Source organism: Toxotes jaculatrix, chromosome 8, assembly GCF_017976425.1.
Source record: "Toxotes jaculatrix isolate fToxJac2 chromosome 8, fToxJac2.pri, whole genome shotgun sequence".
NCBI lineage: Eukaryota > Metazoa > Chordata > Actinopteri > Toxotidae > Toxotes > Toxotes jaculatrix.
Window position 1 is genome coordinate 8,820,565 of NC_054401.1, and position 17,505 is coordinate 8,838,069.

At 37.9% G+C, this 17,505-nt stretch overlaps 1 protein-coding gene across 1 annotated transcript; it reads left to right on the top strand.

The window, feature by feature from the left end:
* The first annotated feature begins 1,434 nt into the window (after nt 1-1,434).
* On the top strand, nt 1,435-17,427 carry LOC121185554 (hemicentin-1-like). The gene is made up of 17 exons (XM_041043774.1): nt 1,435-1,480; nt 1,741-2,073; nt 2,591-2,869; nt 3,185-3,390; nt 4,283-4,346; nt 4,494-4,772; nt 5,109-5,375; nt 5,679-5,957; nt 6,235-6,489; nt 6,604-6,724; nt 7,176-7,207; nt 7,329-7,414; nt 14,427-14,508; nt 14,637-14,966; nt 15,244-15,519; nt 15,693-15,941; nt 17,417-17,427. Exons 1-17 carry the CDS (start codon nt 1,435-1,437, stop codon nt 17,425-17,427), a joined length of 3,195 nt encoding a protein of 1,064 aa, XP_040899708.1.
* The last annotated feature ends 78 nt before the right edge of the window (nt 17,428-17,505 follow it).

Sequence of the window (17,505 nt, forward strand, 5' to 3'; positions counted from 1 at the left end):
AGAGAACAAGTACAATTAGTCCCCACAGCAGCTGCGGTCTCATGGCTGTTAACAGATTCAGCTTTAATAAATCAATCTCAATCAATAACTACTTGACCTTTCAGGTGTTGTATAACAGACGTAACACACTTTGTTCTTGTCTCATTCAGCCTTCACAAGTACGATAAAGAGTTTAATGTGCTTTAACACCGACTGATGTCTGATAAAGTCTTATCATATTGCCACTATAATAAATTTTTATTAAAACTGTGTGAACACCATCATGTACCTTCCATTTCTGTTTTTACAGTGAAGTGATGTGAAGTAAGCTTCACGTGATGTGAAGCTCTCTGAGATTGTCATTAGGGACAGGTGACTGAAGCAGTGTGTGTTTACCATATTTTAAATCATGTTATCATGTTAACATTAGTTGCTTAATTGCACTAAACATCTGAAGTACATCTGAGGCTGATGACACAAAGAGGGATGAATAATTGTCTTTTGGGTAAAACCATTAAAATTTGTCACTGTCACTGATAAAAGTTCTAAATGTACCCACAACATCAGCACATCATGTACAGTATGTAGTTTTATCACTTTTAGTGAGTACAGTGGATTATAAATTAATCATATCAGTGTAACATACAGAGCTGTGCAGGCTGAGGGAGTGCAGGAACAAGATTTTATTCCATAAACGTGTCAAAAAAAAAAAAAGTCTGCTATGAATATTAATGCCAAACCTTGACAAAATTGACTAAAGTTAACTGTTATTCATTTTACTGTTATTTCAGTCATAACAGATACATAACATTATGACTGAAAAAACTAAAAAGAGTGAGGAAAAGATTGCAAAGTCTATTTGAAAGACACAATGCTGATTTCTCTGTCATTACTATGAGGCACATTTAGATTTTAGATTTTAAGTTAAAGTTGAGCCAATAATACTGATTTAGTATAATATGCTTCAGCTTTCTGTGTGTGCACTGATAAAAAGTAATATAATGAAATAATAAATCAAAATATCACGCAATGTGAAAATACTGTGTTACCCAAGAACAACTGCTTGTGCAGACATGCTTTTACCTGTTTTCTGCTCTTCATTTAAGTTAATAATGAGCAAGAAAGGCACCTAGTATTTGTCTTTCTGAACAGTTTTCATTGATGTTGTTAGCTTCTGTAATTGTGTGCTTTAATTGACAACAATTTCCTCTGTCTGATTTTATTAGGGTTTTGTTTTTGAGCGATGAGTGTGCTTGAAGTTTGTCTCTTTACTTTATTTATAACAACAAATAATATAACAATAACACCCACCCAGTTCACATTATTTGCATGGCTCTTGCGCATTGGTTTTCACCGCTGTCATGGATAGTAGTGTCCAGAGTGAGGCCCCCCCCACACACACATATTTACTGCACCTCCTCTGAGAAAACACTTTCTATGGAGGCTGCCGCAGATATGGACACATCTGTGATACTGTTGATCATCCTGGGAGCAATCACAGGTGAGCTTTTACCAGTTCAGCAAATGAAAAAGTTGATTTTTCTGAAAGTTTTTTTTTTCCAAAAATTTATCTTAATAGTTTACCCATTTTTTTTTATGCTATTTGCACAGACAGTGTTGAAGACTGGATTTGATTTAATGCTTGTCTCTAATATTTCGTGGAGTATTTAAACTGATTACGTTGTCCAAGACATCCACTTTGCATTGTGATCTAAGTTTCAGTCAAATTCATTCCAAACTTGCTGTACCTGTCTCCTCCAGGTGTAAGCCATGGAGCTGGTGTGCTACCAGACAGTCTTACTGCATCCGTTGGAGGGACAGTGATGTTCACCACAACAGTGACTCCACCAGAAACTCCATTCCTGGCTATCACATGGGGTTTTTCAGATGTCCTTGGTAATGGTCTTAATATAATAACCTCAGTTGATGAAACCATAATTGGACCGTCATACACCGACAGGGTCACCTTTTTCAGATCTACTGGTTCTCTGCAGCTCAGCAATCTCACTTTCAGCGACATTGGAGAATACACAGTCACCCTTATACCTACTGGAGGAGCACAGCAGAGAGGAACCTGCAGGTTGATGTTACACGGTATGTTGATGAAAAAAACACTGAAAACTTGTTGCTGCCTCCAAATGTTGTATAAACATAACATGATGTTTAGAGGTTGTGTTGCTGTCACTTGAAACTACACTAAAATCCACTTTTTGCACAGTGTGTTACCAGGGTTACTTGAAATATTGCAATTTTCTTTGTCTCTATCAAATCACTGGAGTAGCTTGGCTTAGGCGTAAACTTCTTGCAACCCTTTTTTTATGCAATATTGTTATCAGTTCAATAAAACCTGACTTTGAGTGACACACAAGGAACAAGCTGGTACCATCAGCTTGGATGTGATAGAGTTAGGGCACTTTCTCATCCTGAAAATGCATGAAATACTGGTCATTATTTTATGTGTTTAGTCGTGTTTGACACAAAATCAGTGTTGAAATTAATATGCTGTACTGAACATAATTCATAGGTGTTGTCCTGCTACAGAAACTAGGGTAAAAGGTCAAAGTCCCCCCATTTCTAACCAATAAAATCTGTGTTGTATTTTCACCCACAGCACCAGTCTCTGATGTAAATGTAACCACCAGCAGCACAGACTTGGTCGAGTTCAGCAGCTCTGTCAGTCTGTCCTGCTCCTGCTCTGGATCCTCCCTCTCTTTCCTCTGGCTGAACGGCAGCTCTGAGGTTACAGCCAGTGAGAGAGTTCAGCTCACTGATGGAGGCGCAACTCTCACTATAGTCAGTGTGACCCGCTATGACCAGGGACCATTCAGGTGCCATGTGTTCAATCCTGTCAGTAATGGCACCAGTGACCCAGTAAACCTCTCCATCAGCTGTGAGTTACTAACTTACTTGGCCAGTTGTCACATGTTCCCTCAAATTCCAGCTTTTCATTTTCACAAATTACTACATAATTTTTTTCAAAGGGTAGCAGCTTTGTCTCAGAATGTTTCATTTTGTTTTTTGTTGCTTTGTTTTTGTTGTTACTGACCAAGTAATCACTGCAGAGACTATGACAGTAATGCAGTTTTGCTTTTGACTGAAGCAAGACAGTTATGAGATTTCACACTGAGCTGCTGTTTGTCATTTTTTAAACATTTGTAATTGGTGGCTTTCTTGTTTTGTGTTTACGCTGTGCCACACACTGCAGATGGGCCAGAAAATACCAGTTTAACACTATCTCCATCGCAAGAATATTATGCGGAGGGGTCAGACATCAGCCTGTCCTGCTCAGCTGTCTCCAGACCTGCTGCCCTGTGTTACTGGTTCCTGAATGGAGACCTACTGAATGACACTGGGCCAGAGCTCAGACTGATGAACATTCAGGGGAGTCAGAGTGGAAACTACAGCTGTCAGGCCTTTAACAACAAAACTCTGAGATCTCAAACATCTCAACTCTCAGCTATAACTATACTGGGTAAGCTGAAATGTGTTGAAGGTGTTTTTATGCTAACAACACATTCATTAAGATGGAAGTTGGTTTTAGTATGTTTAGTATGTACTTGAATTCTTTAGCATTCCATTTTTTAAATAAAAAATACAAAATCACAATTAATATTTTTTTTCTCCCACAGAACCTGTATCCAATATAGAGGTAAATGCAAGTACCACAAACATTCTGGAGTTCAGCAGCTCTGTCCATCTGTCGTGCTCCTCCTCTGGATCCTCCCTCTCTTTCCTCTGGCTGAACGGCAGCTCTGAGGTTACAGCCAGTGAGAGAGTTCAGCTCACTGATGGGAACTCCACTCTCATTATATATAATGTGACCCGCTATGACCAGGGACCATTCAGGTGTCTTGTGGTCAGTCCTGTCAGTAATGGCACCAGTGATACAGTAATCCTCTTCGTCATCTGTGAGTTACAAACTGGCACGTTTGGACAGTTCCAGCTTCATTTGTGTAACTCATTTGTTATTGTCCTGGTCCTGGCATTCGACTGATATGAAGCAGCTATAATTCTTGACACTCATGATAAGTCTTTTACTTGTTGTTCCTCCTGTGTTTTGCTTGTGACCATATTGTTTTATATTTTTTTTGTTGCAGTTGGTCCAGAAAATATACAATTGAAGCTGTCTCCATCACAAGAATATTATGATGAAGGGTCAGACATCAGCCTGTCCTGCTCAGCTGACTCTCAGCCAGTTGCTCATTTTCAGTGGTTTTTGAATGGAGACCTGCTGCCTGATACTGGAGCAGAGCTCAGACTGATGAACATTCAGGGGAGTCAGAGTGGAAACTACAGCTGTCAGGCCTTTAACAACATAACCATGAGAACTCAAACATCTCAGCCTGCAGCCTTAACTGTTCTGAAATGTAAGTTGGCGTGAATGACTTCTTGCTGCTAAAGGTTAAAATAAGTGGCACCTTGTGCTTATTTATTTTTGATGTTTGGGGAAATTGATTTCTATATTTATTTTTTTTGTAGTTGATGACTCCTAACATTATTCTTTCCACCCACAGCACCCGTCTCCAATGTGGCGATAACTCCTAACACCACAGACTTGTCAGAGCTCAGCAGCTCCGTCCGTCTGTCCTGCTCCTCCTCTGGATCTTTCCCTTCTTTCCTCTGGCTGAACGGCAGCTCTGAGGTTACAGCCAGTGAGAGAGTTCAGCTCACTGATGAAGGCGCCACTCTCACTATAATTAATGTGACCCGCTATGACGAGGGGCCGTTCAGGTGCCATGTGTTCAATGATTTCAGTAATTACACCAGTGATCCTGTGAAACTCTCCATCAGCTGTGAGTTACTACCCTACAGTACCGGCTCAGGCTTGTGTCACAGCATCTGTATTCAAATGTAGACCTTTAAATTTGCAGCTTTGTTCACAATCATTACGACCATCATGATTACATTTTATTGTGCTCCTTGCTGTTTCATTGTTGCGGTGTTTGGCTGGTACTGAGTACTAACACTGATAGCTGTATTCAGTTTAATGATGCAGCTCTGCATTTGAACGACGTACTTGACAGTAATGACCTCTCTAGACTGAGCTGAACTGAATGCAATATGCAGCTTTCCTCAAGTTACTATTCTTCTTTTATGGGCGGCCGTATTGTTTTATATGTTTTCCCCAGTTGGCCCAGAGAATACTAATCTGAAGCTGTTTCCATTACAACAATACTATGAAGAAGGATCAAACATCAGCCTGATCTGTTCAGCTGACTCCAGACCCCCTGCTCAGTTTCACTGGTTCCTGAATGGAGACCTGCTGCCTGATACTGGAGCAGAGCTCAGACTGATGAACATTCAGAAGAGACAGAGTGGAAACTACAGCTGTCAGGCCTTTAACAACATAACTCTGAGATATGAAACTTCTCAGACTTTACTTGTGACTGTACAGGGTAAGTTAGAGTCTATTTAGTTAAAGTTAAACAGAAAATAGATGAATTAATTTAAACGTTTAACTTCTGAAGACTTGATTTACTGCCCTAAATATAAAGAAATCATATTTTATCAAATATTTTTTAGTCATTGAAAATAGCCACGTTTTATCTTGGTCTTGAGAGATTGTGCTCTTTTTTTTTTCAAAATGATGTCAGTACTTTTGAATATTACAATATTTACACCTATAATAAAACTAGTAATCTTTCCCATCAGTGACAACATACAAAATGAACTTTGCTGTGGTTTTATTTTTTCAACAGTACCAGTTTCTAACGTGGTGGTGACCTCAAACACCACAGACTTGTTTGAGTTCAGCAGCTCTGTCCGCCTGTCCTGCTCCTCCTCTGGATCCTCCCTGTCTTTCCTCTGGCTGAACGACAGCTCTGAGGTTACAGCCAGTGAGAGAGTTCAGCTCACTGATGGAGGCGCAACTCTCACTATAGTCAGTGTGACCCGCTATGACCAGGGACCATTCAGGTGCAACGTGTCGAATGGTGTCAATAATGGAATCAGCCAGTGGGTGAATCTTGTCATTCAATGTGAGTTTATGGCGGAGATTTCTCAGACTCCATACAAATCCTATTTGTTTCAGTGTGGCAATGGAATCAAGCTTCCTGGTTAAAAGCATTTTGGCCAATGGAGTCTAAAGCTTATTCTTTGTATGTAATTTGATAAAATTGAGTAGTTGTAACTCATAATCTTACCTTCCAAGACCAAAGAATGAGACACGTCTGTTGCAATGTACCTGCTTGTTCTTGCCAGCTCTTTTTTTTTTCGCCAGACTTCATGCAATCTGATTCTTTGCTTGTGTTACAGATGGGCCTGACAACCTGAACATCATAGGACCCAAATCTGTACATGTTGGAGATCTGACAGTGCTCTACTGCTCCACTAGGTCTGTTCCATCAGCAAAGTTCACCTGGCTGTTTAAAGGAAAGCCAGCTAATGGTGATGAGGCTGTGTACGTCATACAGTCCAGCCAAAAGTCTGACAATGGGACGTACACCTGCACTGCTGAGAATACTGTCACAGGACAGAGTCAAACGGCACACCATGAGTTAACTGTCGTAGGTATGTGACAAAAAAAGAAAAGGAAAAACTGACTAAAAAAAAAATCAATTAATTAAATAAACTAATGAGACATTTAAATTTTATAGTGTGTTCTAAGTGAGGTCTCTTTTTCAGATTTCTCAGACTGTGACTGCTCAGCTGCTGTTGGAAGAGCTACTATCTTCACAGCTGGATGTTGTGTCATTATTGCAGTACTGAGTGGAATAATTGTGTTTCTTCTGATAAGGAGGAAAAGGTAAGCACAAGACAGGTTAGGATTACAAATGCCCACAATGGCCATTTTTTTTACCTCAATATATCATCTTAAATAGTTTCCATGCTCAAGATGACATTAATGTTCTCAAATATGAATAGATTATTATTCAGAGCTGAAACAACACCTCTCTGACACCGTCAACAAGAATTTTAAAATCATGTATCACTGTTAGCCTGTTGTATTAGATTGCAGTACAATGAACAGCAGTTTCTTGGTTTCTGGTTACTACCTGTCTGTCACAGTTGTGGAACTTCCTCCATTTAACATTAAATGAGCAGTGAAAATTTTCAGTTAATCCCACCCTGTTCTTAAACACAACACACTGGCATACTCTGGAAACATCAAGAGGGTTATTCAAATACCTTGTTGAATTAATTGAAGTAAGATCTGACCTGCCACATTATAACAATGCCCTGTTTTTATTTTTCAGAGTCAACAGCAATTATCCAGCGCACCATAAACGTTAGTATTCATCTGATTAGAATCTTATCTTGTCCTTAAAGACAATGACAATAGAAAGACTTTATTAAAAAATGATCCAATGAAGCACGAGATTTAACAAACCTCTGTTTTGACCCCTTAGAAAAAATAAGTGTGAAGGAGACGCATTCAGATGTGTATAAGATAACAGAAACAACAGAGAAAGATTTGTATTCTCATCCTCAGAAGGTAAGTTTGATTTTTTTTAAAATCATTATTATTATTTTATGTATTTATTTATATTGTCTTAGTCATGCTATTGATCAAAATGCACCTCTTTCTAATCATTTGGAACTTTTCCTCCTGCAGCAGAAACAAAATGTGAAAGCACAAGCCTGAACATTTCCACAAGTTCCTACATCTCAAAGAAAAGCATCAGTGTTATTGTTCTTTATATATATATATATATATACACACACACACACACATATACATATACATATACATATACATATACATATACATATACATATATATTTATTCAACCCAACCATTTTCTGCCTCCTTCACAGTACAATTCATTGCACTGGAACCTGATAACTTTTATGTAACCTGATATTTACTGCAAGAATGAAATCAAATGTTATACTTATGTGCGTGTAATATGTTACAAAAGCTGTAAATCATTTAAATGATTGTTTTTTTCTATTAAGAATTTAAATATAAAGGAAGATCTCTTATTATACAAGACATGATTTGTACACAGTATATTCAATAAATATTTTAAGACTGACAATCTGGACATCCAATATGCCTGTAAAGAGAAAGAAAGAAAGAACGACAGAAATTAAGAAAGGAAGAAAGAAAAATAATTCTTTCTTTCTGGTTAAACATTCATCAGTACAAAAGATAAGGTGTTCAATATCATCTGTGCCACAATCCAAGCTGAGCATTAGAGACACCAGCTCATCATGAACGACTTGTGTTTCTAACAATAGTAGTAACATCCACAAATTTCTGGCAATTCAGCCCATAGTTGTCGAGGCATGTCACTCAAAACCCCCAAATGTCACCTCCTTGTTGATGCTAGTGAAAAAGTTAAGGGATCGCCAAAGTCATAAGAATACATTTTCTGGGAACCATGCATGTCTGTACAAAAGTTTGTGCAGATCCATCAGGTAGATTTTGAGACATTTCCCAGTACAGGTTAAAGATTTTACCTACTGGTGGTGCAACATGAAATCCAATAGGATTTATCTTCTGGGGACTGTGTATATCTGTAGAAAATTTCATGCCAGTCCATCAAGTGGTTGTTGATATATTTCAGCCTAAACCATAGTGGTGGAATTAAACAGACAAACACTGTCATCTCTAGAGACATGCCACTCAGAACAGCTAAAAAAATGGGCTTGTACATGCATCTTACCCCAGCAGACAAATACTGTACTGTGAGTAAACAGCTTAAAAGGCTAACAAATATGAATGTCCAGGATTTTGCTTGCTTTCACGGTGGTCACATAAATAAGGTTGTATGCTGAACACAAAGCAGAACTTCGCACAACTTCCTAAGTTTAACCAACTTCAACTTTTTCCATTTTTCAACTTTTTCCAGGCATTCAAGTCATCAAAGTCTCAAAGCCTTATTTAATTTTACAAGGTGTTGAAATGTTAGAACATTATCAAAGAGATTAGCAGTGTATTCGAGTGCAAGATTTTCCTGCCTAATTTAACATAAAGGCTTCAACAAACGATGATGTTTAAAGTAATAAGTAATAACTTGGTGGACAATCCACACCAGGCTGCTTTGCTACACGTACAGTACTGTGACTGTGACAATCACATACAGCGGAGTTCATGTTATGAAGATAAATTCCCTATCAGGATCATAAATGTTTTATTTTATTGAATGTTACTAATTCAATCTTATCTCTGAAGCTCATATACCAATCATAGGTGAGAACAGATAGATATGCTGTTTTGATGTGAGGCAGTTCATCATTTTTACCCCTCTTCTGTTTATTGTACTGACATTGTCTAAAGATATTTCATCTCTTTCCTGATCCAGTAAAACGGATTTGTGAGGTGGGTTTGAGACAAATGTGGCAACAGATATGGTTATTGAACATACTGGTGAACTGGTGGCCTGTCCCTTTCTCCTGTTTTCTGCCCAGTTAATGCTCAGAAAGGCTAAAGTCAGTTGAAGACCTATCTGCACAGTTATTGTTTTACAGTACAAAAGACTTCCACTTCTCAAAAGGCCTCAATGAGCAACAATTTTATAAATAAATTGCCACATTATACTTAAAAACCGTAGGTAGTGTTATTTATTGTCTCTCTTTTCTTCTTTCTCAAAGGCTTTAATGGTGGAATATTAGTTCCTTCTATCAAAACAACTAATTCTGAAACACTGTGGTTTGTGCATACAGTATGGCAGAACATACTGTATGACATATGAAAGTTTAGAAATGTAGAAAACCAATAAACTCCCAGTGCTCTGTGTAGTTTGAGATGGAAAATCATTACACTGTATGCCCCATTAATAATTTTTTACAGGACTCCACATAACAGTGTTTCAGAGTTCATAATTTATGTGTATGATAAATATTTTATGACACCTGCTGTGCAGAAATAAATGGACTTTGTCAGTTATTTATTACTGAACTTATGAATCTGACCCTTAAACAGATGTGTACATGTGTTTCGAGCCACTTTGGCAGAACACAAAGGAACTCATGAAGGCATCTGTGGTAGTTTCTCTGACCTGCTGTAAGGTGAGATCTTATCATCTTTATTATCATTAGGCTATTACTCTGACACAATTAAATGATTCATCTAGGAGGTTTGGGTAGACCAGGCCATGGGTAGTGGAAATTCACATTTCTGACAGGTCACCTGATCATGGCTAATTTATGGTGTGCTTTTAACAAACAAAATGGTCAGTCTCAACAAAAAGTACATTTTGCACACCTACAATCGTGTGGGACAATTAATGAACAAGAATATCTTAAACTTACCTCCTGCACACTCTCAACTCTTATGTTGAAGAAACCTTTAATTTCACAAGAGAACATGCACATATGCAGTGTTTACTTCGAAAGAATGACAACATACCCAGGAGACCAGGAAATAAATTATCCAAAGGAGAAACATAGAAAATACAGACTTGGGAGAGGTAAGGGGAAAAGATTTTTGAGATCCACCCAAGTGAACCTCCAAAGTTTAAAGATGGTAATATATTAGACAATATCAATAAAGACAGACACCAGTATGAGGATCAATGAGTACATTTATGAAAAAAGAGAACAAATGTAAACTGTTGCCCATAAGGTTGGAATAATTTTGTTTTCAGACACATTCCTCTTTTTATTCCTGTTTATACACAAGTAATCACATTAGACGAGACCGTTCAATAAAGTTTTGAGAAGATATACACTTAATCTATCGAGAATAAATCACATTGTCACAATCATTTCATGAGAAGAGGTAAAATATATTTTATTCCAACTTTAAGGGCAACAGTGTGTATATAAAAACACAACAACACTGTGCAGAGAACAAAAATAATGAAAACAGAATGTGATTTTGTGTTTGTTTGTGTACACATCATTCTAATCCTTCTACAGTTCAGCAGGTTCAGAGTGGCTGGAAAAGACTGTTTCCGTGTTTTGTGTTTGTATCAGGTCTGACCAGTGTTGTATGTTTTCAGTGATAAGTTACTCATATCTGTCATGAAGTGAACAGAGTGGTGTTGCAGTTATACATTAGACAGTTAAGCTATTACTGTGCTATGTAATCTGTACAGCAGCCAAGATAAACACTCACTTGTTGTGACGTTGTGTGATCTCAGCATTAGGAGCAGGAACAGGAACATCACTCAGCTCAGAAATATCTATTAATGGTTATATTGCAGCGTTTGTTTTTATATTTGGGCACCACTGAGTCTGCATTCCATCTTTCCATCTGCATGTTTTTACCTTTATACCAAATCATGAAATGCATCAGTGTCAGACATGAGTGTGTGAAGGATGCAAAAAGGTGTATTTCTATTGTGTTAAATAATATAATCCTCACATCAGTGGTACTAAGAGCAGAAGTAGTAGCCAGAGGGCTCCCGCAGGGGGAGCATAGAGCTGTCGAGCTATGTGAAGGGGCGCACTGCTTCTTTACCTTAGTTTTCTTAGTTTTTACACTCATGAGCTGAGGAAACCTTTTCAGGGCTTTTACAACTGCAGGTGGAAATGCAAGTGGAAATACACACACAAAACTTTAAAATGACTGAAATAAATAAATTTGCAGGCATTTTGGAAGTATCATAGATAAAAATATCACAGAGTATATAAGAAGTAAATTTTAAAAAAAAGTCTACAAAGACAGTTGCACAATGTATTTGTGTATTTGCCGTAAATATTCTTTCCAGTGCTACATGGTACTTTTCTTCAGCATAGTGGCTTAATGACATGGCATAATGTGTGAATTTCATGTTCTCTGATTTGGTTTGATGTCAGTCAGGTGGTATAGTTACCTTAGTACTGAGGTCTTCCTGAGATACAAAACAGTGGCTTTTCTCAGCTGTAAATTATTAACTCACTTAACAGTTCATAGATAAGGCTGGGTAGTAGCTACACTCTGTAGAGGTCACAGGTCGACCTAGCTGAAAGATCTAAAAGGTTGAGACTTTTTTTTAATGGCTTTAATCCCATCCAAACACATCAAACATTCTCTCAGTAAACTGAACTGAATCTCTGTGGGTTTTTGACTCTTGGTCAGAAAAAACAAGACATCTGAGGATGTCTGTTAAACTACTGTAATGTAAGACTTTCGCATTACAGTAGCTTCACTGTGTCATATAGAGAGACTTGTAAAGCAGCTAAAGAATCCGTTCAGAGCTCATAAAAATTTACAGAGATGTAGCATGACTCCATATGTGGAGAATGCATTTTGTATCACATGAAACTTCAGTTTCTGTATTAAACTTTATTTGTGAAGTTCAGCAAGATATATTAGTGGGACACTTGTGCTTGATTTTGTTTTCACTGTATGTAAAGACATGACATGACAAAACATGTCTGAATCAGGTTGAGTGTCACAGGATAAATCTAATCTGTGGTGACATGATTTAACAGAACAGGAGGGGAAAAATGTATTTTCTGCTTTGGAAAATTGTGTAAATTCTTTTGGACTTTCCTGCTATCACTGCTACTCTCTAATAGCAGGTTAAACTGTGTACAACTTGGGTTCACAAATAAACACATTGCTTCATTTTATCGTGTCACAAGCCAAAATGTCGAGAACCACATCTCTATCTATGATCTATGATCCCTCATCAATCACTCAGCGCCCAGTGAACTTCAACTCCATCACTCCCAGTATGCAGTGTAACAACAGAGGCAGAGTGACATTATATTTACACTTTGAGTGCTTCTCACAAAAGCACATTGTTACTGAGTGAACCTCCCATACTGTACATTCACGTCAGGAATTATAGACACATTGTCAATGCCTCATTGTTCCAGCTGTTTTGATGGTTGTGTCACAGTATTCAAACAGGTCTCAATCAGGATACAGATATTTAAAGAAATAGCAATAATAAACACAAACTTATTTAGTCACAATATGAAATGAACCCATCTTTTTTTTCATTTAAAATTCAGACAGTGAGGCCAACAGCCAGTCTGTAAAGGTGTGGAGGCTAAGTGTCTCCTAGACATCTTTGATCTTCCTCCTCCAGGAATGCTACGGCTCACTGCCGCTTCTCAAACACAGTCATACAAGAGACCAAAACCACTTACTGAGGAGCTCATAAAACTGATGCACAACACTCAGCTTACAAGAACACCACCACCTCCACAACCCAGACCTCTGCTACACATATTAATAATAATATGTCTATATTCACAACTAGTCTGTTATTAAATGTCATTTGCTTGGAATGCTGGTGATCTACAAATTCAAGCTTCTTTGGCTAATTTAATCTCATTTTACTTGAGGTTTTTGTCCTTATCATGGAGGCCCCTACCTGAGGGTAAACGTCTGTTGCTTAATTAATGTACAACTATTTCAAGGAATTCACAGGAAACAATGATAAAAGGAGTTCCTGACAGGTTAGTTTTAGTACACAGGGGAAAAGGAAGGGAGCACTCTTTAAAATAAAATCTGTGATCTTGTATGTTTTTAGTACTTGTAAGTCCGTATTAACAAAGTGGATAAAAGTTTCTCAGACCAGTGGTCAGCCTCTGAAAAAGCAAAACAGCATGAAGCTAGGTAAATAAAGTGCGTCTTCTGTGTGTGTTTGCCTGTTTCTTTTAATGAATTCGGGATTGAAACAATGTGCACACAAGATAGAGCCAATCTGGTACCAGTCTGATACCAGTCTGATACAACCAAGCTTCTTGTAGATCCTGCTAGAAGGGAGGGATCAGTGTGAGATGTTTCTACAGTATCTACACAGCTGGTTTCAATTGGGTGAGATGTTAGTTATAATTAATTTAACACTAATTTGAGTCAACATTCATAATTTGATTGTGAATTAGAAGTGGATTAGATTAAGAGTGCAACAAATGATACACTGATGGGTGCATTTGATCGTTGTGATGATTTTTCTGATAATTAAATGTGTAGATTAGATTATTAATTTTTGGATTTGATTTTTTCATTTTTTCATATGAATAAAAGGAAAATTATCTTAAGATTAATTTGAAGTATGAGTTGTTTTATGGATGAGGCCTCCGGCAAGATTGAATCTTCAGCAAAAATATTACATTTAAAATCATTATTTCACTGACTTTCTACATTAACTTATTGATAAAAGATTATGTTCTCTTATCATAAATAATTGTTTTGAAATTGCAATATAAAGGGAAAATTATTAAAAATTATACAATTACCAAGATCATGTTGAGGTTTGGCTTCTGAAGATGAGAACTGTTGAGCTGTTAGATGGCTGTTAATTACTCTTCTTTTGATTTCATTATTTTCTTTTCTGTCTCTCTGAAGTGCAAAGCAAAATTAGGATAGACTGTTCCTTAAATATAGCTGATCAAAGTTGTGTATACAAAAACAAGTCCAGTCCATGAGCTTGAGTCTAGGTTACTCCTGACTGAACACACACCTACAAACATTTTGGTGTATGTACACAGTGGCATTGTAAACTCTGTTTGTGCTTTTCTTTACTGAGCTGGGGGGCTGGAGTCGTCCCTGAAAGGTGGGTGTGGGACAATAAAAGAGCAGGAGCACCTGTGACTCTGTGTTTTTGATTTCAAAGAAGACTCTGAGACCACATTGCAAGTCCTTGTTCTCTATGGACAAGAGGATGCTCAGGACCGCCGTGATAATTGTTTTATCAGGTTGAGTTAAATACAGATATAATTGTCACATACTGAATTTTGTTTGTCATTCTGCTGATCATTAATGTCTTTCTGGACTCTTAGGACTTTCTGCAGTATCACAATGTTGCTGTTGATCTCCTCTTTAGGTTACTTCAGTATGTGTGCAGGTCAGGGTATCTTACCCCCAGGGCCTCTGAGTGGAGCTGTGGCAGGCACAGTGAAGTTCACCACCACCCTCATACCTCCTGAGAATCCATTCCTCTCCGTCAGCTGGCGCTTCGAAGGGGTGAACATCATCACCTCCACCAGCATCAATATCACGGAGCCCGGACATGCCAACAGGATCACATTAGACCGAGCCACAGGAGCCCTGGAGCTCAGAAACCTGATGCTAGAAGACAGCGGGGAGTACACTGTCACCATCATAGAAGACAGAGGGCTGCAGAAGGAGGGGAAGACTTATCTGAATGTGTATGGTGGGTCTTCTATTGTAGTGATGTTAAGATAATTGTTAAAAAAGATAATGTCTGTCACTTGAAAAGGGGTAACATTTTTTTCTAAAATACGTGACTGTCTCCAAAACACATTGCAGGTAAAATTAAGTCATGTTAAATATTAATCATCAAAAGTTAAAATGGGTGATGCGGGAATGTTTTCTATGTAGCCAATTTAAACTCTAACTTGATCAGAAACAAAAATAATTTGTTTTTACTGTAAGTTTTCACTGGATCAAAGCTCTTTGTCTTCTGCCAGCACTGATAACAGGAGCCACCATCCGAAGCCCTGCGGCCATCCTGATAGAAGACAGAAGCTCCACCAACCTCACTTGTGAAGCCTCTGGCTCCATCACCACCAGAATCTGGATGAAGGATGGCTGGCCTCTCCAACGCAGCAGCAGAGTCAGTATCTCCATGGACAACAGGACAGTGTTCATACAACCTGTTGACTTCTCCAACCATGGTACCTACCAGTGTCGAGTCAGCAACCCAATCAGCAGCATGACTGTGGCCCACAATCTAACTGTCAACTGTGAGTACTGTCCACAAAAATTTGGAGCTCTAATTTTAAGATGAAAATTGTACAGTATTAGTTAAAATCTTTGGATGTTAGCTCTTGATTGTTTTGCTTTTTTTTTTTTAAGACATTTAAATACAGGTTGAACTCTAAAGCCCCACCACTGTACATTTCTTTTCTCTGTGCAGTTGGACCACATAACATATCGATTATAGGGCCATCAGCCGCTCCGCCTGGCCAAACAGTGACACTGAGGTGCACAGCAGACTCTGTCCCACCAGCAAACTTCAGCTGGATGTTTAACAGCAATGAGACTCATGTTAAGAGCTCCATGTATATTATAGAGAGGTTGGAGGCAGAAAGCATAGGGAATTACACTTGCATTGCCAGAAATATGGTGACCATGCAGGAAAACTCCACAGTTCTGAATCTAAGAGGTAAGAAACTGGACAGAAATGCATGAATTTATTTTTTTTAAATCATGGTAATGGTCGTGGTAATTTTGTCAGTAATACATACATCTCAAAGCTCAATGGCATTTCAAGTGATGGTAATTGTTGTTCTCTTTATTCCATGAAGCATGCTGCACTGCTCCCTGCTGGTCATTTTCAATGTTGGTGATCATCGCACTCACTCTGAGAGGGTTAATGTCAGGTGGGATATAACCAGTGAAATTAATCATTCATGAAATGTCTGCATTATAGTTCATGTTTGACTTCCGTTCTATACATTTCTTCCCTTTTGCTGTCACATTAAATAACATTGCTTTATATTTTTTTTTCTCAGATTCTTTCCTCCCTGGCGTGTTTTGCTTATAATTGAGGACCCTGATTAAAATCAACCGGTATGTACAACTAATGAAATATTATTGTGAACCAAGAGACTTTGATCGTGCAGCTCATCATTCATGACACAAAGTCCTACATTGGAAAAACAGTTATCTAACTTGTTAATCGAATACTCTAATGGAAAATAAACATACAGAAAATGTAAGAATATATTCTGCCATCATTTGATTAATAAGCATGTTTGTTGCTTTATTTCTGACATCAGCACCGGCTGGATTTATATCTCACATTCCTTGTGTATTATCTTCCAAATACGTAGATGTAGGAGTGCATAAAAGTCTATGTCCACAACTGGTTTAACAAATTACACAACCATAATTGCCTTTTCCATAGTGACTAATACAGCAGTGATGATGATGAAACCTGTTTTGAACCAAAGGTCATGGTGATTTATAGAAACAGAGAAGTTCACTGTAGATGTGAAACACTCCAGGCTTGCGAGATTATTTTGGAAGAAGGTTATCGCCACTTTAACAACCCAGATCTTCAGTCATGAGGAAATGAATTTGAATTTATTTTTTTCTCTGTCCCTGCTCAAAAATAAACCCGAATACTATGTAGATCCTCGTGTAGGTTTTTTGCATATATAAGTGAAACATATTAGGTGACACTAAGTGTGACAATTGCACACAATATGAGTTTAACCCTGACTCACAACCTCTGAGCATCAGCACTGAGTGAACCTGGAACCCTCTTGCTGTGAGGCAACAGTGCTAACCACTGCACCACTGTCCCACCGGCATGCATAAGAGTTTGTGTATTTAAAATTTGCAGGTGATGACATGACATATGATTGATTTCAATTCCATTTTTTTTACTAGTATATCAAACTTCCTGTGTGCATCTTGGTTTGTACAAAGTAATGTTCAAATAAATACGTGATTTGCCCAGTTCTGTATGATGATAAATGGTCTTGCTGAAGAAATGACGGTGTACATTTACAAGAAGTAACAAAGTGTAGTTTGAGCCAAATGTCATTCTTGTTCACAGAATTAAATAAATCTAAAACAAATGTAAGAAGATCTGCAATATTTTCTTTTACACATTCCCCTTAATTGTTACAGGAGTTGTGTAACTCTTATATGTGAACTTAAATCCAGCTTACAGTCTCTGGTCTCATGTCTGTTGTGCTCACATCTGGTCCTGTGAATAG

What these genes read in the sequence shown, in the direction of transcription:
- LOC121185554 (XM_041043774.1), top strand. Translation starts at nt 1,435, where the DNA reads ATGGACACATCTGTGATACTGTTGATCATCCTGGGAGCAATCACAG. An exon ending in AGTAAACCTCTCCATCAGCT is followed by an intron (nt 2,870 to 3,184) that starts GTGAGTTACTAA and finishes CACACACTGCAG; the next exon opens with ATGGGCCAGAAAATACCAGT. An exon ending in TGTATTCTCATCCTCAGAAG is followed by an intron (nt 7,415 to 14,426) that starts GTAAGTTTGATT and finishes TTGATTTCAAAG; the next exon opens with AAGACTCTGAGACCACATTG.